The sequence below is a fragment of the Mandrillus leucophaeus genome, unplaced genomic scaffold (genome assembly GCF_000951045.1).
Source record: "Mandrillus leucophaeus isolate KB7577 unplaced genomic scaffold, Mleu.le_1.0 Scaffold659, whole genome shotgun sequence".
NCBI lineage: Eukaryota > Metazoa > Chordata > Mammalia > Primates > Cercopithecidae > Mandrillus > Mandrillus leucophaeus.
The window spans coordinates 1,136,477-1,157,410 of NW_012107130.1; the positions used below are offsets into that span (position 1 = coordinate 1,136,477).

The 20,934-nt window shown below is 38.6% G+C and overlaps 1 protein-coding gene across 4 annotated transcripts in view; it reads left to right on the forward strand.

Annotated features, from left to right (window-relative positions):
- Positions 1-12,867: 12,867 nt before the first annotated feature.
- Positions 12,868-20,934, forward strand: part of PHF6 (PHD finger protein 6) — a 74,166-nt gene continuing 66,099 nt past the window's right edge. For 2 of the 4 annotated variants that reach the window (XM_012001318.1, XM_012001321.1), the window contains exons 1-3: positions 12,879-13,052; positions 17,159-17,342; positions 17,591-17,692. In XM_012001318.1, coding sequence (XP_011856708.1) covers positions 17,205-17,342; positions 17,591-17,692 — 240 coding nt within the window. In that variant the 5' untranslated portion in view covers positions 12,879-13,052; positions 17,159-17,204. Of the gene's footprint in view, positions 13,053-17,158; positions 17,343-17,590; positions 17,693-20,934 lie in introns of all 4 variants that reach the window. The other 2 variants (XM_012001319.1, XM_012001320.1) reach the window with 2 other exon arrangements.

The following is a 20,934-nucleotide window of genomic DNA, read 5'->3' on the forward strand; positions in this document are numbered from 1 at the left end:
TGAAACCCCGTCTCTACTAAAAAAAAAAAAAACACAAAAAACTAGCCAGGCGAGGTGGCAGGCGCTTGTAGTCCCAGCTACTCTGGGGGCTGGGGCAGGAGAATGGCGTAAACCCGAGAGGCGGAGCTTGCAGTGAGCTGAGATCCGGCCACTGCACTCCAGCCTGGGCGACAGAGCGAGACTCCGTCTCAAAAAAGAAAAAAAAAAAAAAGAAAAGAAAATAGAAACACAAATCCTCAACAAAATACTAGGAAAGTAATCCAGCAACATTTAAAAAGGATTATACACCATGACCAAGTGGGATTCGTCCCAGGATTACAAGACTGTTTTAATACCCAAAATCAATTAATATAATACACCATATCAATAGAATAAAGGACAAAAACCACATGATCATCTCAATAGATGTAGACAAAGTATTTAACAAAATTCACCACCTCAATGATAAAAGAACTAAACAAACTGAGAATTAAAGAAACTTTCTCAACCTCATAAAGGACAACTGTGAAAAACCCATAGCTATTGTAACATGACTCTTAATAGTGAAAGATCGAAAACTTTCCACCTAAGATGAGAAACAAAACGTGCTTGTCTCATCTCAACACTTTTATTCAACATTATATTAGAGGTTTTAGTGAGAGTTTTGGCAAAGGAGAAAAAGGCATCCGGATTGGAAATGAAGAAGTAAACCTGTCTCTATTTGCAAATCACATAATCTAGTATGTAGAAAATCTTGAGGAATATACTACAAATGCTAGAACTTTTAAGTGAGTTCAGTGAGGTTGGGGATACGAGACCAACATACAAAACTCAACAGGATTTCTATATACTAGTCATGAACAAATTGAAAATAAAAATTTTTAGATTATTCAATTTACCATAGCATCAAGAAGAATAAAATACATAGGAGTAAATTTAACAAAAGAAGAGCAGACTTGTACACTGAAAACTACAAAAAAGTGTCAAAAGAAATTAAGGCCACATGCAGCGGTTCACACCTGTAATCCTAGCACTTTGAAAGGCCCAGGTGGGAGGATCACTTGAGCTCAGAAGTTTGAGACCAGCCTGGGCAACATAGTGAGACCTCGTCTTTATAAAAAAATTTTAGGCCAGGCGTGGTGGTTCATGCTTGTAATCCTTTGGGAGGCCGGGATGGGTGGATCACTTGAGGTCAGGCATTTGAGACCAGCCTAGCCAACATGGTGAAATCCCATCTCTACTAAAAATACAAAAATTAGCAGAGCATGGTGGCACATGCCTGTAATCCCAGCTACTCAGAAGGCTGAGGCAGGAGAATTGCTTGGATCCTAGAGGCAGAGGTTGCTGTGAGCCAAGATCATACCACTGCACTCCAGCCTGGGTGACAGAGCAAGACTCTGTGTCAAAAAAAAAAGGGGGGCTGGGTGCAGTGGCTCACGCCTGTAATCCCAACACTTTGGGAGGCCGAGGTGGGTGGATCACAAGGTCAGGAGATTGAGACCATCTGGCTAAGACGGTGAAAACCCGTCTCTACTAAAAATACAAAAAAAAAAAAAAAAAAAATTAGCCAGATGTGGTGGTGGGCGCCTGTAGTCCCAGCTACTTGGGAGGCTGAGGCAAGAGAATGGCATGAACCTGGGAGGCGGAGCTTGCAGTGAGCCAAGATCGTGCCACTGCACTTCAGCCTGGGCAACAGAGCAAGACTCCATCTCAAAAAAAAAAAAAAATTAATTAGCTGAGTGTAGTGGTACAAACCTCTTTTACTACATTCCAGACTGCATGACAGAGTGAGACCCTATCTCAGAAAAACAAAAAAGAAATTAAAGACCTAAAAAACGAAAAAGCATACGATCATGGATCAGAAGACTTATTATTGTTAAGATGGCAATAATCCCCAAATTGATCTACAGATTCAATGCCATGTTTTATAAAAATTCCAGCTTGCTTTGTTGCAGATTTTGATATGCTGATCCTAAAATTCATCTGTAAATTCAAAGGACCCAGAATAGCCAAAACAATCTTGAAAAAAGAACAAAGTTGGAGGATTCACACTTTCTTATTTCAAAACTAACTACACAACTATAGTAATGAAGATAGTGTGGTACTGGCATGAGGCTAAAATATCAATCAATAGAATAGTATTGAGAGTCCAGAAATAAACTCTCACATTTATGGTCCACTGATTTCAACAAGGGTGCCAAGACAATTCAACAGGGGAGAGAATGGTGTTTTCAACAAATGGTGCAAGGACGACTAGATATCCACATGCAAAAGAATGAAATTGAACCCCTACCTCCCAGTATGTACAAAAATTAAAACAAATTTATCAAAGACTTAAATGTAAAAGCTAAAATGTCCTCTCAAAAGTGTTTGAGCATGGAATATACATATTTTATTAAGCAAAAACATCAGGTTTTTAGACTTGTAGGAATTAGTTCCCAGCTCCTGAAAAATGTTCATTCACTTTATAGTGTCAGGCTGCTTTTGGTAAACCAGCTGTTTGTCAATCAGGTTTTCAGCGTCTATAAATTAATCATATAGGTTTATTCATGTCTAGAATGTCCATCATTTTTAAACACTGCAAACCATATTGGATGCCATCATAAGTTAACCCTCTCTTTCTTAGAGAAAATGGCTTTAAATTACAGAAATAACTTGTAATTGTGAAATCAAAATTGAATTCCAAATAAGTTAGTGGTTTGGTAAGGAAACTGAGAAAGTTTTATTTAATTTGACTGTTCTTTTCTGGTGACATTTTATTTGGCGTTCTAAAGCTGTCTGATTTCCAAAATTTACATTTGTACTGTCTGCTGACTATGCAAATAGATGAGCAAAGTTTAGTTTGTTTTTAGACAAGATATCAACAATCTTTTTTGTTTTATATTTTCTGCAGTTTAATTTTGATCATCATAGAAATCAAGAAGGTGATTTGAAATTCCATTTTTCAAATCAAAGTACCAAAATGTAGGAGAAACAGTGATTTGACAAGTCGCTTGATATACTACTGTACAAAGCTTGATTTCTGGTAAAATCTGACAAAATCAGTGCTACACTGTATGAGGGAAGCACATCTCATACCCAGATTTTCCCTTTTGTTCACCCACAGGACATTTAAGTTGCAATCTCTCAAACAGGAAATGTAACTTTATTCAGTTTCATGTATGAATGATACAATGATACATATTTCTGCATGTGGCATATTTAGGTTAAATCAGTGGCCATCAATTTTGAGTTAACATTAGTGTCTTTGGGGAAGATCAAAAACTTTTCATTGGTTTATAGTACTTATCCATCTCACCCTGGACTGTGAGATTCAGTTTCCACACGTTCTTTCATATCCATCTCTGCCGTGCCTAGTCCCAACTTGTTTTCTGCTTATTGCCCAGTATGCTCTGTTTTGGTTGTTTACCTCCCTAATGCAAGTTGTGTGTGTCCTTCTATCTATTATTAAAACAATATGGTCATTTAGTCTTCTTTTTTGGTAATTTCTGGGTCAAGCTGGGGTTAGTATTGTAATCATTCTCCTTTTATCTGAGCACTTAGAACACATGGTTAGCATATTTATAATGTTAAAAATCAAAGTAGCCCTATCTCCATACAAATCACACCAAGTAATCCACAGGCAAAGTCAAAGATACAATGTTAACTGTTCATGATTGCAATGCTCAGAAATTGCACACTTAAGTTGCATCCCTTGGAGTGATGCAACAATGGATAATCCATTATTGTGAACTGCAAATCATGGTTGCCATCATGAGTGGTCAGGGTTAAAAACAGTAACAGGACCGGGCGCAGTGACTTATGCCTGTAATCCCAGCACTTTGGGAGGCTGAGGCGGGTGGATCATCTGAGGTCAGGAGGTCGAGACCAGACTGGTTAACATGGTGAAACCCCATCTCTAGTAAAAATTCAAAAATTAGCGGGGCATGGTGGTGCGCACCTGTAATCTCAGCTACTCAGGAGGCTGAGGCAGGAGAATCGCTTGAACCAGGGAGGCGGAGGCTGCAGTGAGCCGAGATCACACCATTGCACTCTAGCCTGGGCAACAGAGTGAGACTCCATCTCAAAAGAAAACAAAACAAACAAACAAATAAAAAACAGTGACAGTGACTATGGGCATCTATGCCATATCCACTTGACACTAAAAACAGTATTGCTTTCAACCCTTATTTTGGGAGACCGGGTATGGATTTGGTACCTTTGCTCTAAAACTTGAGCAACCATTGCTGAAAAATGAGACTTTTTTGCATTCTGGGGAGGGCTTTCCTGGAATACAGGATTTTTAGCACTAAAACTGGGATAGTACCAAGGAAATCAGGATGATTGGTCACCCTATTATGCCTTTAGTAGCTTTCCAGAGCACTGAAATAATTGTTTTTGATGTTTTTGTCCAGCTTTATAGTAGTTGCTTTTGGAGATCTGTTAACTTCCTTAATTCATCATGCTGGAAGTGAATCTCTGACACTATTATGTACTTTACATATTATTTTTAGTGTGTCTCTGTCTCATTAAAATGTAAACCCAATGAAAATAGAGATTTTTGTCTGTTTTGTTCACTGCTGTATTCCATGTACTTGATACATAGTAGGCACTCAATAAATATTTTTTGATGACTAAATGAATTAATGACATTTGAAGGAAAGTGGAGGAGAGAATAATCAAACTAGGATAAACTAGTTAGTAAGGTAGTAGAATGGTCCAGATTAGAGATTGTAGAGATACTGGAGATAATGAAAAATACACTGACTCAAGAGACAGTTAAGAAGCAAAATTGCAGGCTGGGCACAGTGTCTCAGCCTGTAATCCCAGCGCTTTGAGAGGCCAACATGGGCAGATCACCTGAGGTCAGGAGTTCGAGACCAACCTGGCCAGCATGATGAAACCCCTCTACTAAAAATACACACACACAAATATTAACCAGGCGTGGTGGCAGGCACCTGTAACTTCAGCTACTCGGGAGGCTGAGGCAGGAGAATCGCTTGAACCTGGGAGGCAGAGGCTGCAGTAAGCTGAGATAGTGCCATTGCATTCCAGCCTGGGTGACAAGAGCGAAACTCCATCTCAAAAACAAAAAAAGCAAAATTGCCATGATTAATGATGAAGTGGAGATGAATGTGGGGAGTGAAGTAGAGGGCAGTGTCAAGAATAATTCCTTGGTCTTTGGCCTGCACAACTGAGTGGATAGAAGTGTAGTCACTGAGTTGGGAAACAGTGGGCCAGTACCAGGGAGAAGATCATGAGTTCTCTTTTAGATACATTGTTTGAGATGCCTTTGAGATAACTAAGCAATTTCAAATAAGCAGTTGGATATATGATCCTAGAATTGAGGGGAAAAATGTTGGCTAGAGAGATATTGGCTGGAGAGATAAATGAGTGTGTCATCAGTCCCAGTGGTAATGAACATGGTAAATAATGTGATGAGTGTGAATGATTACCAAGAAGAGAGAAGAGAGGGCCTAAGATTAAGCTGCGATTGTTACTCTGTCTGCACTCAATTTTTACTTCGATTAATGAAATAACTTGATTGTAAACTGGAACCTAAGTTAGGATTTTAAATCACAAATATCTTAAAGAATTTGAAATGCAACAATTAGAAGAGATTTTCAGGTTTTCTCCTATTTTTCCCTTAGGGCTCATTTTTAGAGATAAGGTATGTTTCACAGTAGAGTTTAGTGTCCATTGGTTATTTTGTTTCATTTTAATGTTGGTTATAGGTGACTATGGAGCGTGATGGTTCTAACTTTTTAGGTATTTATCAAATCCGCTTGTGTGTGCAGCACTGTGCTAGGTGCTATGAAGATGTACATAAGACATATATCTGTGCTTGCTTGAGGAATTTTCAAACTATTTGGAGGAAGAATTGTATATTAAACTTGAAAGAGGGTCGGGCACGGTTGCTCACGCCTGGAATCCCAGCACTTTGGGAGGCCAAGGCTGGTGGATCACCTAAGGTCAGGAGGCTGGCCAACATGGTGAAACCCCATCTCTACTAAAAATACAAAAAATTAGCCGGGTGTGGTGGCGGGCACCTATAATCCCAGCTACTTGGGAGGCTGAGGCAGGAGAATGGCTTGAATCTGGGAGGTGGATGTTGCAGGGAGATAAGATCGCGCCATTGCACTCTAGCCTGGGCAACAAAAGTGAAACCCTGTCTCAAAAAATAAAATAAAATAAAAATAAAAATAGAAAACAAACTTGAAAGAGACTTTAAAGATCTTCTGGTCTTCCTTCCTATTTTACAGAATATAAAAGCATGTCCCAGAAACAAGAAATGACTTTCCAAGTTCAAAATGAAGTGATAGAAATCTGAGTAGAAGCCGGGGCTCCCGATCTCTAGCCTAACCAAGTGCACTGCTCTTTTTATAAAATCATTTATTCATTCAACAGATATTTCTTGAGTGCCTACTGTGTGAACGTACTGCTGCAGGCAGTAGTTTTAAATCATGCTACTTTTTCATCTGCATTCACCTCACCTCTGGTGACTAATAGTTGTATTCATAGTACTGGGGCATTCAGTAAGCAGAGTTGAGTGACAGCTGGGTGTGGCTTACAGCTGGATCATCCACTTTCAATTTATAATCACTTCTTAGTGCCTGAAGGAAGAGGCAATAAGTGCTGGATTAACATATGAAGCAATTAGAGAATAATATATGTTATACGATATATAATTAAGTGCTAAATTGTATTGCATGACTGTAAGGGCAACAGGGAGGAACAGGAGCCAAGGCCCAGAGTACGGACAGCTATCTTAGATAGGACAAGCTCTTCCAAGAGTAGTAACCATCGGATCTCTCACATGTTCATCTGAGAAAGTTCAGCAAATATTTATTGTACAGGCAGTGTGCTAGGGATATCTCCCAGGGATATAAAAAGAATAAGACATGGTCCCTTCTCCCAAAGATCTAGTGGGAGAGACAGATGAAATACTTTTAATTTAAATATAATACAGTAGGTGATGAAATAGAGGTCTGGCCAGAGCGCTATGGAAGCAAAGAGGAGGGCAGCTTCACCTAATCAAAGGATAAGGTCAAGGCTTTTTGGACGCTGACATGTGAACTGAATCTTCAAGGCCACTAGGTCTCAGCTAATCCAAGAATGTTGCAAGAGGAGTTCTAGGAAGCAAGAACAGCATGAATAAAAAACAAAGACATTTCAATGTAACTGATGAGACAGCCATGTTATTATTTTTTTCTTTTTTCACTTTGATGGCTGCAGGTCAGTGGTTCTCATATATTTGTGTATATCACGATCTCACCTGGGGAGCTTGTTTTAAATATATAGTTGCTGGGCTCCATTTCACACATATGCCAGAGTCGCTGGGGTAGGAATCAGGCTGCTAAATTACAAACAAATTCATGAAATGATTTCATTCCATTTCAGTTCCACTTCTCCCCATTCTTCATTAGATTCTCCTTCTCTCTCCAGGGCCTTACTTCAGTAGATATTTACTAAGTGCCTACTATTAACCAGGCACAGAGTTCTATGGGCTGAGGATAGAGCAGTGAACACAACAAAACAAAGCTCCTGCTCCAATAGAGCTTCATTCTAGTCGGGAGACAGATAATAAACACATGAGCAAGTAAATAAGAGGTAGTACAGCACAGTGATTAAGAGCTTGTGCTCTGGAGCTAAAACAAATGTAGCCCTGAAACATGGTCTTTCCTCTTCCTGGTTGTTTGAATTTGAGCAAGTTACTTAATTGCTCAACAGTTTCTTCCTCTATGAAATGGGAGTAATAATATTCCCTGCTTCTCAGTGCTATTGTAAGGATCTAATAAGACCATATACACAAAGTACTGAGTGCAGTGCCTGACACATTGTCTGCAGTCAGAGTTAACTCCTTTTGAAATGACTCATGATTGCACCAGTACTGTGAAGTTTAGTTACTTCTGCAATATTGCCATCAACATATTAAATTAAGTTCAGCTTCTGTGTTTATTCAGCACTCAATAAACAATGTTGTAGAGATGTTGCTGTGTCTCTAAGCATTTCCCCTGCCACAGTTGCTAGTTTCCTGAGCTCTGTCCATACCATACCCAGCCTCAAATTGCTAAACAAGGAAGAGATATCAACAACAAAGTCCATCAGAGTCCCCAGCTCCTCAATTAGTTGCCTGAGTATTTCCATCGGCTGGATAGAATTAAGAACGTTGACTGGACACAGTGGCTCATGCCTGTAATACCAGCACTTTAGAAGCCCGAGGCAGGTGAATCACCTGAGGTCAGGAGTTCGAGACCACCCTGACCAACATGGTGAAACCCCGTCTCTACTAAAAATACAAAAATTAGCCAGGCATGGTGGCAGGCGCCTGTAATCCCAGCTATTCAGGAGGCTGAGGCAGGAGAATGGCTTGAACCTGGCAGGCAGAAGTTGCAGTGAGCCGAGAACGTGCCATTGCACTCCAGTCTGGGCAACAAGAGCAAAACTCTGTCTCAAAAAAGAACAAAAAAGAAAAAAAAAAAAGAATGCTATAAAGCCTCACCAATACAGTAAGTGAAAATTAAAAAATAAGCAACAAAAACTAAGTAGACGCTGGGAACCAACACTAGTAGGTAGATCAATCAGATGATATGACAGTGAAGGGATATATTTTTAAAAACCATCTTTCATATTTGTTGGGACAAGAACATTCACAATCATCATTATCTCTCTTGTGTCTCATAACAACCTTGCAATTCTCATTTAATTGATGTGTAAATTAAAGCTAAGTGCAGCAAATGAATTGCCCAAGTAACCTCTGCTAGTTAGTGGCAGGCCAGTGATTAGTACTCAGGACATCTGAATCTTATGCAGCATTTCATACAAATAAATAGCTTTTTTTTCTCCCACAGGAACATTTAAAATGCTTAATCCATCCACTTGAAAAATAAAGAATAAGAAATACAAAATGTATTCAATATACAAAATGCAAATACATAATACTTCATTTTCTTTTTGCATTTGTCATGTTTGCAAGTTTACATTTGTTTATGCGATTACATGATTCAAGCCCATCTCCCCAACTACACCAAAATGAATCATATCAATTTTTAATCTAACACATAGTAGGTGATCAAGATGTATTTAATGAATACATGAGTGATCTACTGGTGTTGATTATAATCAGGAGGTCACATGTAGGTGAATTTAGTTGTTGGTTTAAGGAGGAGCAGAAATGCTAGCGGTATCTTACACAGAAACACTGAAAATGGGCAAAGGAGTCACTTCCTAGTTGCTGAAGAGGATGATTTGCATGTACCGGAGTTCGTGATTTGAAGTCAAGAGCAGGGCTGATCTAAGCAGAGCAGATGCGGTTGCTAAGCATTGGTTTACAGGGTAGTGAAAGTCAAGGGGCTGTCTCAATTCTTTAAAAAAAAAAAAAAAAGAGGGGGTTTCTTAATGCTTAGTCCTTAACAGATCTACATCAGAATACCTGGGTAGTTTAAGGAGGCAGATTCTTGGATCCAAACCTTCAGAATTTCCAGGGGGCAGTGCCAAAAAATCTGCACTTATAACAAGCTCTCCAGGTATTTCTCACTTCCAAAGTTTAAGAACTACTAGACCTGGAATAGGTCTAAGACTGTATCTGGGAAAGAGTCAGCCTTATGTTAATATTATAAAGTAAGAAGAAGAGAAACCTATGAAAGAAAAAAGGAGCAGCCAGAGAGCCAGAGTCAGGGCATTGTTGTTATGAGCCAAGGGAGGTGAAAGTTTAAGAACAAGTAGATGACCAAAAATGTCAAATGTAACAGAGATATCAAGAATGAAGACAGACCAGCCTGGGCAACATGGCAAAACCCCGTCTCTACAAAAAAAAGTACAAAAGTTAACTGGGCGTGGTGTTGCGCACCTTAGTCCCAGCTATTCAGGAGGCTGAGGTAGGAGGATCACCTGAGCCCAGGAGGTCGAAGCTTCAGTGAGCTGTGATCACGCCACTGTATTCCAACCTACAGAGCAAGACCTTGTCTCAATTAAAAAAAAAAAAAAAAATGAAGATAGAGAAAAGCTGTTGAATTTGGCAAAAAGATCAACTGTGGCCTTGGAGTATATTTTTTGTAAAGTTGTGATGTAAAATACAGACTTTTCTGGGCCCTGACCTGTCCTTCGAGACCCAACTAAAAACATTGCCTCCCAGTGATGTATTTCTTGGACTGAGTCCACCAATCCCTGTGGTAGATAATTCTATTATAGCAGTTCACCTATTATACTAAAATTCTGTTCACCTGTTTTTCTTCCTTATTAGACTGAGAATTTATTGAAGGCAGAAGCTGTGCCCCCTTTTTTTTCCATCTGTTTGCCCCCCACCAGCTTTATTGAGATCTAATGGACAAATAAGAATTGTACATATTTAATGTATACAATTTGGTGTTTTGATAAGAAGCCATATCTTGTTCCTTTTCAAATCTCCAGGGTCTGGCATAATACCTGGCATACAGAAGATGTCTGCAAATGCCTGCTGAATGAATGATTGGAGAGCAATTGGAGGCAAAGGAGCAATTGCAGTCTGGCAGTGAAAGGAGATGAATCCCATAGTTTGAAGGCAAATGAGAGCAGGGCAGTAGATGCTGCTGGAGCAGGTAATAAGTAGGGAATCGGATTCTCCAGAGCATGGAAAAGATGTAATTAAAAGCACAGCTTTGAAAAGCTTTAGAAAGCAAGCGGGACAGCTCTTTCTCTGAGTCTTGAAGGCAGCATGAGAGGGTAGGTGTATAAGATAAAGTAGCTTAGCTCAGATGGCCCTTTGCTAAAAAAGTCATGAAGTTAATGCCTTTGCTGAGAATGAGGTGGAAAAAGTGAGATCTTGAGCCTGAAGAAAAAAACTGGAAGAGTGTTGGTAAGAGTGTATTGGTGAATCAGTAAGAGATGACTAGATCTCATGCTATATCCCCAGGCATTACCGGCATGTTATCACAATCCGATTCCTTTCTGTAGACCTTGAAATAACAGGCTGCATCTATTAGTCATGCTAATTGGGACTGGCTACCAGACTTGGGGCCTGGAAGTAACTGGAGTCACTGATATCTCCCTCTCCTGAACTCTCTCTGCACTTCCTTTCCACCTTTTAAGGCACTTAGTGTAGTTTATCTCCTATTGTAACTATTTATCTTCTTCTTGGTAGACTGTAAACAATTGAAGGCAAGGGCTGTGTCTTAGTCACTGTTGTGTCGTACCTCAGCATAGTGCTTTGTACATAATAGGCAGAAGATGTCTGTACCAGCCACACGTCTCTAATATAGCATTTATCACATCATACTGTATATGTCTGCTTGCTGTCTCTTCTTTTTGACCATGAGCTCAAGGGCAGGGTTTGAGTTGTATTGATCTAGGTCTCCATTGTGTTTGGAACTTAGTAGTTTTGCAAGTGTTTATTGAATCAAAGTTTGTTGAAATGAATGCATGGATGAAATAATGAATAAGGAATAAAAGATAGCAAAATGTGGGGATTTGGGGCGGGGACTTAAAAAGATGGCATACTGCCTAGGCATTGTATTTTGTCAGTCTCATCCTGGCATCAGTAAGTGTGTAAAGCTGGTAGAAAATGATGCTGGGAAACCTGTCTTCTTGTACACCATAAATGTTTGGAATACACATTCTGGATCTTCTTATGCAAATCTTTAGCCACTCCCTTTCACAGCATAGGGCCTTGGGTAAAAGGGCTAAGGGTTCCTTGCAGCTAAATGGCTGATTTGTCCACCCTTATTAGGTACCTATTTGAAGAGTTCAACGTCACACCACCATGGTCACTGTTTGCTTGGAAAATTACACTTTAAAGTTGACATTGCAGAGAAAAGTAAAAAGATTGACGAAACAGTATAGAAACAGCACTGGATCAAAACAGTGGAAATCCACCCCCACTACAGGAAAAATGGCTCTTGAAGAGCATCTTTAAAATTTCACTAGTTTGTTAAGGCTTTTGTTGTTGTTGTTGTTGTTGTTAAAGTCTGTGAAGCCCATAGCAAATAACAAAAGCTAACACTTATATAGGGCATACTATATGCCTAGGCATTATTCTGTGTGACTTACATGTATTATCTCATTTCTCACAACTACCTTTTGAGACAAATACCATTATGATCTCCATTTTGGACAGGATGAAACTGAGGGACTGAGAGGTAATACAAAGCAATCAAGGTCATACAGCTAGAAGTGGCGGAGCTGGAGTTCAAACCCAAGCATGGCTCCAATACACCAAAGAGGAAAGCACTCGTCTAGGTGTCTGGTTTACATGTGTAGATTATAAAGAAAATCACCTTATCATTTCTGATTATGATAATCCCAGCATTTATGGAGAGTCTATTATATGCCAGGGATGCTAATAACACGCTTTAGTTGCATTATTTCATTTCTTCCTTACCACAAACCCGTGAGGCACTATTTTTATCCCCATTTTAAAGACCAAAAAAAAAAAAGGTATAAAGGTTAAAACGATTCGCCCAAGGATTGAAATGCAGGCAGGCTGACTCGACTACGAGCTTCTCAGTCTTTCCTGGCAATAAAATGAACGGAGGACCTGAAAGAGATGCCACGAGAGTACAATGAAATAATGGATGTGAAAAGGCCTCGGTGAACAAGTGCAAGGGATAAGGCCTGTCTACGTGAATCACTGTTGTGAACTGGTTACCCAGGGCCCCTGTCCAACGGTTTCCAGTCCCAACCCTGCCCCTTCTCCGCCCAACCCACAGCGATATCTTTGAATCTCTTTATCTCCTCGGATCCTGCCCCCAAACACTTGGCGGAGCGGCGGAGCGGAGAATAGAAGGTCCGCGCGCGAACAGGAGGCGGGGCCTGCCGCCTCGAGCCGTACAGGGGGTGGTTTCTGCACATGCGCTGTGTCTCTGCGGCTTCAGCGGCCCCCTCTCTGCGGCCAATCAGGGCCCGCGGCGCGCTCGGGACGTATCAACGCTCTGTGGGTCGTGTGCGTGCGAGGGGGGCGACGTAAGGGCGCTCCGCGAGCCCGTCTCTCCTCGAATGAAAGGAAACAACCTCCGGCGACAGAGCCCCGCTCTCAGGCACTGCCGGAGAACCGAGACCGACTTCTTTCTCTTTACCCTCATTGGCGCTTCTCTCCTGCCGTCCGCCTCTGGGCCCTGCCGGTGAGTCCCCACGGAACCCTGGGGCCCCCCATTCTCTGCCCGGCGGGAGAAGACAAGGAGGATGGCGGTGGCCAGGCCGCCGCCCCTGCCCGTTGTTAAAGGGGACTCTTGGTGGTCTCGCTTTATTGTCAGGGACCCCAGAAGCGCCGCTCATTGTAGACGCTTGGCGGAGAGGCTGCTGAGAAAGTGCCTTGGAGGTGCAGAAGGAGAGGTTAGGCTTACGCCTAGACTTCGGGGGAGGGGGCGCAACATTTGAGGAGGGAAAAAACTGGGAATTTTTAGTTTTTGCCGTTGCTTAGAACATATTTGGGAAGGAGGGAGACTCCCAGTTTGGGAAGAGTAAGAGGAAGATTGTTAGGATGGCAAAAGAGCTAGCCTTACGGAATGAGGAAAAACTCCGGGGTGGGGGGAATTAGGGGTGAAACTGGGGTATAAGGGGAAGCTTACAACGAAGACTGTGAGAGGGCTAACTCTTGGGGGAGGGGGCATAAAGAAAGTGGTAGGATGATATTTTCCTGGATTCGGGAGGATTGGAAAAGGACGTTTAGGGGACCCTGACTTTACGACGGAAAGGAACCTGCTGAAGTGTTTTAGAGGAAGATAGTTTTGTGACTTTAGCGCTTGATTAGAGGGAGATCTTGGAGTCTAGTGTGTATTGGGGGAATAAATAACGGAGAGGATCCGGTACTTTATGTGTACTGTCTTTCTTTATATGGATGAACACCACGATATTCTTTTCCAATTTCTGTTCGTTTTGATATTCTGCGTGGAAGTTAGAAAATCTTTTGTTTTTAGAAAACCTTTTATTTTCATCGCCTTACTACGTAATGTCAGGTCTTATTTATACTGTTCAAATTATTTCTCTACCCTTGGGTTTGAAACAACTGGAAAATTCCTTTAGTTTCCTTTTGAATAACCGCAAAAAGCAGTGCGAAGCATGTAATAATATCGTGCAACCAAATTCAGGTGCCCTTCCGGTATATCTTATTCGTTTATTTCTGTCCACTGTAACTTTCCTGTTAGAAATACTGCTTCTTTGGGGAATCACGTTTGTTATCTATTTTGATTTGTATATTTCAACTTGCTGTCGCGTGGAATGTTTTAATCTTCCGGAACTGCAGTTTTTGTTGTTTTGTTTGTTTTTCTGTGAAAATGCTTTTTCAGATACCAGGCATTGAATGAGCTCTAGAGTTGGTTCTTCAATGCTCTCTCTGATGTTTCAGGTTGTTTCTACCTTGGTGCTTCACAGCATCTTGGAAAATCAGAAATGCATTGATTGCTTAAGCTTAACTAATCTAGCTTTTATTTTTTTTCCAGGCATTTAAATTATGTATTACACGCTGTTATTGTTGCCTCTCTATTTCTGCTTTGTAGTGTTTTCCATAATGTGATGTTTCTTTTAAAGAAAAGGCTTCATTGTTGCGTGAAAGCATCAAACTTTGATCTCTGCATGGCCTGAAAAACCTTTTGGACTAAAATTAAAATGCCATATAGCTGTGGATCATTATGAACCCCTTAGTATTGGTCCTTGGAATGCCCTTATTCTACTTAAGTAGAGACCACAAATGTGACAACATTAGATAAAAATCTGTACTTTTATGATAAAGACATTTTTTGCTAGGAGTCATTGTTTCCATGATGTTCTCCACTTCATGTTTTACAAGGAGACTAAAAAAATTACCAAGATATGCACAGATGTATTATTTGAATTTTAGTGGAAAAATCCATTTAGTAATTGCACATTGGGGAAAGTTTTTAATTGGTTTGGTGCACTTTTTTTGTGGCTCTTGTTACTTTACAAATTAAATTTAAACTGATTACAGAAAAAAATACACTAGAATATTTTTGAATGCAAAATAAAGTGTACCTTTTTTCTCTTTTAGATTTTGGGGTCTTTGATATCTAGAAAAGCAGGTTCTCAAAATTAGAATGAGAAATTAGCCTGTTTATAAATTGGAAGAGGCAGAATTCAATATAGATAGAATTTTGGGGATGCCATTTCGGAATTAATTTTAAGAATACGAAGTGATTTTTTCCATTCTAGAAATTTTCTTTATCTTAAGCCAGTTTTATAGCCAGTGCTAGGATTGTTTGGAAATTACACATTAAAGATGTCTGTACGGGATTTGATTTATACTGTGCCATCCTTTCAGCTGGCCAGGATGACCGGGAGTAATGCTGAATACATTATTATGGTGATTTCAGAGTGCCTACTATTCATTGCATAGTAGTAAAGAAACTAATTTAGAACTCAAATATAATAGCAAATTCTGATGCTGTTTATGGATTTTGGTATTTTGCATAGTTGATTCTAAAAATTTGGGCAGCTATATTCTTGATAAAGCAACCGAACACATACTTGCCTGAGCAAATGCAAACACACTTCCCTTTTGTTTCTTTTGTTTCTCTGTTATGTCCTTTTTTTTTTTTCTTTAATCCTAAAAGTATTTGCTGCCTGTTTTCAATCAGTTTCACGGTTTATAGCCAGTGCTATGAATACAGTACTATGGTAAAGTATCCGTTGCCATTTGGAAGACTGAGATATTTAAAATTATAGATAGCATTAAGAGTTTGTTAAACCTATCAAAGCAGAGACTGTCAGGGCCTTTGAAGTTGTGTTTAAAAGAAAATTCTAGACATAAATGGATGAGAAGACATGTTTTCTTTGTAGCTTCAGGTTAGATTTTGATTATCTGAATTTTATATTGAAAAGCACTGAATAGTTTGTAGATATTACCTTCCTAGCATACAACTGCTACTGTTCTTGTTGGTGAACTAATGCTTCTCGGAAAGCTGCAATGTAGTGTTAGAAAAAATTTTTTAACATAGTGTTATGAAACTGTTCAAATGTATAGACAAATGGAAAGAATTTAGAAAATTAATTTTAAGACAAAAGTTTGAGATTTTTCTTGATTGTAATGTGTGTTGTGGCAACCTGGATCTTGAACTGCTTAGTCCTGTTGATTTGGGAAAACTATACAAATCAAGTAACTGGTTTTAAATTTCTTCTGAGGAATCCATATTAAGATTGATGATCTAAATCTGAAACCTTTCATGTTACAGCTTTCCTTCCCTTTTTTTGACTACCCTGTACTACCTATAATTATAATGTGACCAAATTTAAGGCTCATGCAGAAAAAAATTTCTTCCTTTACGCAATATTACTAATTTAAGTATGGAAGTTACTACATTTAGAAAACCACTATCAGTTTGTGACTTTAATTGATAAGCAGGCTTGGAGTAAATGTTAGAGTCATATAATATGGTTGTTTTATAAATAATTGGGTCTTAAAGTTTGCATTTTTAAATAGACTGTTAGAAGCTTAACTTTTTATTTACTTGAGAATGGAATAGAATAGCAAAAATTAATTTATTAAAGACATATACCTGATTTTTTTTTAACTCAGAAATAATTTTTAAAGTGCACCAAAGTCGTAGTTAGGTAAATTCATTTTACTTTTATTGTTTTATCAATATGTGAACTTTGAGAAATTGTTCAGTTGTAGAATTCTGTTCCCACGGAATATTCTGAAGTTTCCTTAGTAGCTTTTGCCCTGTTCTTAAGAGGTATAATTCTTTATCTCCTTGAAAGGGCACCTAGCTACACACGAAAAATATTTTACATTAATTATGCCAGCAGGTGATAATATTATACATTGTACATTTTTATCCGCACAGAAATAGTGTCAGTTATTTCACATATCCTCCAATTTGGGAGTGGTTTGATTTTTCTCAGTTACTCTAAACTTCATTTGGCTATCTGTCTGTCTGTCTGTCTGTATTGATTATGGAGGCATCTTAGATTTTAATGTTAATTTATGTATACTAAATAACCATTTAAAAATGTATGTATTAAAACCTAGGTCAAACATTAAACAACTTACTTGAATATGTATAAACTGATTTTAAAACGAAATGAACTTTGTTACCTTTCTTATTCTCTGTAGCATTTCTTGGGGCTTCAAGGGGCTTAATTTGTCTGTACTAAATAAATATTTTAAAATGTGTATATTAAAACCTAGGTCAAATTTTGAACAGCTTTAATGAATATGTATAAACTGATTTTAAAATAAAATTAACATTGTCGCCCTTCTTATTCTCTGTAGCATTTCTTGAGGCTTAAAGTGGCATTCTAAAGGCAATTTAAAAATCATGTCAAGCTCAGTTGAACAGAAAAAAGGGCCTACAAGACAGCGCAAATGTGGCTTTTGTAAGTCAAATAGAGACAAGGAATGTGGACAGTTACTAATATCTGAAAACCAGAAGGTGGCAGCGCACCATAAGTGCATGGTGAGTATACCGGCAGTAACAGAGACCTTGAACCGATTCATGAGAATCTTAAATAACACATGAATGTTCCTGAATACTAAAAAAAAACAAAAACCAAAGAAAACTCAGTTAAATTTTAAGAAATGGTTTATCACTGATGCTATGCCATTTTTACTAGAAAATTACCATTTAAATTTAACATCTTATTTACTGTTTTACTGTAATTAATTTATATATGAACCTTGATTTTTTTTTAATGTAATTTATAGCTCTTTTCATCTGCTTTGGTATCATCACACTCTGATAATGAAAGTCTTGGTGGATTTTCTATTGAAGATGTCCAAAAGGAAATTAAAAGAGGCACGAAGCTGGTAAGTTGTTATTTCTGCCTCTTGAGAATAAAAATTATTTAAACTCATTAAAGAGGAAATTGCTTATTTTAGAGTGTATTGCATTATTAACTGAGTATAATTTTAAATTGCAGGCTTTTTTTTTTTTTTCCTGAGCCAGCAAAATCCAAGGCCGGGTTTATCTTATTTACCACTCAACAAAAAGGAATGAGTCAATATTTATACTATTCAATTTTTTTTTGCTTTTCAAAGAGAATTAAAATCTTTTTGGAGGCTGTTTACTTAGAAAACAAGCAGTTTGGTTAATTTGAGTATATATTGTGTTAAAGTCTTCATGCAAGTTTATTTTTCATAATTCTGATATGTTTTCATCTCCATCATAAAGTTATTATGGTCATTACAAATGAGGATGACAGTAGCCTCTCAACAGGAAAGTGTTAGCTCTTGCCGAATGAAGTATTTTATTGTAGTTCAGCTGTATAACACATCATTTATGACTTTGGATAACTTTCAGTGAATTTCACAGGAGCTTTTCTGAAGCTGTGTTAGAGTAATGTTCCTGTAATTGTCTTCACTACCAATAACCATATTAGTAAGATATTACATTGCTCTATTGGAATAGTAGTGTCATCTCAGTTGGTACTTATGACACATTATGGGTTACTTTGAAACAATTAATGGGAAGATTTATTTTTATTTTTCTTATTTGAACCCTTTATTAAAATTACATCCATAAATGTACCTTTAATAGCTTTGCTCTCCAATTTCATTTTTTAAAAGATAGGTTTTGCCAAACATATAACTGTGTTTGTAGTTACTACATAACCTCTTATTTCACAAAGACTCTGAGATGGTAGTTTTTGGATGAAATGGTAATGGGAAGGGGGGGCTATCATTTTGATGATCAGGATTGATATGTTTTGAAAAGTAGTCTTCTATTAATAGTTTTACATAAAAAGCAATATGAAGAAATATGGGTTCAAAGATGACATTTGAGATTTGCTTTAGGATAGTCTCAAATCCTAGTATCAGTATTAGTACAAATGAGAATTCAGAGGTCAGACCATTTTTGTTGTAGTGAGACCTTAATTATGAAAATGTTTATCTTCCCCATCCTAAAAACCGTAGATAGTAATAGAAAGCTCTGTTTTGTTTTGTTTTTCTTTTTTCTATCTTTTTTTTTTGGAGACAGTTTCACTCTTATTGCCTAGGCTGGAATGCAGTGGCGCAGTCTTGGCTCATGGCAACCTCTGCCTCCTTGGTTCAAGTGATTCTCCTGCCTCAGCCTCTCAAGCAGCTGGGATTACAGGCATGCGCCACCATGTCTGGCGAATTTTGTATTTTTAGTAGAGACGGTGTTTCACCATGTTGGTCAGGCTGGTCTTGAACTGTAGACCTTAGGTGATTTGCCCACTTCGGCCTCCCAAAGTGCTGGGATTACAGGCGTGAGCCTCCGTGCCCAGCCTAGAAAGCCCTGTTTTTTAAATGTGAATTTTATTTGATGGTTTTAAGTTTCTTCATGTTACTGTGCTGATTTCTGAGAACTATAGGACTATGTTTTTATTTCCTAGTCCTTAAAACAAATGCAGATATAAAAAAGAATGATACTTACTTGAAAGTGATTGTGCTGTAAACCTTATTACCCCTTTATTTATTACTTGACATTATGAATATCCCTGGAAAATATTTCTGTATCTTGACTCGTTAGCATTTTGTCACTTGACACAGCTCCTATAGTCAGAACAAAAGCAGTTTTGGTCCCTAATGTTGAAACATTATTAACAAATGCAATGCCTAGTGTTACATGTTATGTGAAGCAACAGCACACATCTGTCAATATTGCTAAGTTCAATGGAGATTTAATATATTTGGACCTATTTGTTGAAGCATCAGAACTTTGTACGAGTTTTACTATTATAAATTGTTTTGATTAATTTTTAGTGTTATAGTGTAGGGAGATAATTTTTTCCCCAAGTGTAGTGTGTTAGAAATAATGAAACTTGTTCCTTGATCTAGGGAATGGAACAATACTGGGAATTGAGAACACACGCTTTAGTAACAGATTTGAGTTTGAATCCCAGCTCTGTCCTTTACTAGCTAAGTGATCCTGAGTAAGTTATTTACTTCTCCAGGCCATGTTTTCCTCACCTGCAAAAGGGGATAGATAATGACAGTACTTGCCTCCCAGAATTATTGCCAGAATTAAAAGAGGAAGTATATAGGATTTAAGGTGGTGCTGGGCACATGATTAGGACTTGATAAATAGTAGCCACCACTTATAGTTATTGTTTTTGTTTGTTTGCTTATTTGTTTTTGAGATGGAGTCTTGCTCTGTTGCTCAGGCTGGAGTGCAGTGGTGCGATCTTGGCTCACTGCAACCTCCACTGTGTTCAAGCAATTCTCCTGCCTCAGCCTCCCGAGTAGCTGGGACTACAGGTGTGTGTCACCATGCCTGGCTAATTTTTAAAATGTTTTTTATTTTTAATAGAGACAGGGTGTCGCCACGTTGGTCATGCTGGTCTTGAACTGACTTCAGACCATCTCTCCGCCTCGGCCTCCCAAAGTGCTGGGATTACAGGCATGAACACTGAGGAATACTGGCAGAAGGGAAGAACTTTTGCTCCGTTTCCTTCCCTTAGAATGTCACAGTTTAAACAACTTATATAGGGGATAGGAGTGTAACATTTATACGTTTAGGTTTGAAATAATTTTTGAAACTCCTTTTAGCCTTCAGTTTTGCTGCTTTCATTATATCATTTTTATGTGATGTGCTATCAGGTAACCAAAATTCTAGATTTAGGTTTTATTCTCTACTATTCTCTGTGTTAATTTGTCTAGGCAATAAAAGGGCTATCAATCAAATAGGGGGAAAAAAAAGAGTGAAAAGCTTTATGTAACTAGATAAACTACATATAAACTAGTATAAACTAGGTAATCAGCTTCCCTGATTGACTTTTTTTTTTTTGAGACGGAGTTTTGCTCTTGTTGCCCAGGCTGGAGTGCAATGGCGCGATCTTGGCTCACTGCAACCTCCACCTCCTACGTACAAGCAATTCTCCTGTCTCAGCCTCCCAAGTAGCTTGGATTACAGGCATGCACCACCATGCCCAGCTAATTTTTATGTATTTAGTAGAGACAGGATTTCACCATGTTAGTCAGGCTGGTCGCGAACTCCTGACCTCAGGTGATCCACCTGCCTCGATCTCCCAAAGTGCTGGGATTACAGGCATGCGCCACCATGCCCGGCCTCTAATTGACTTTTG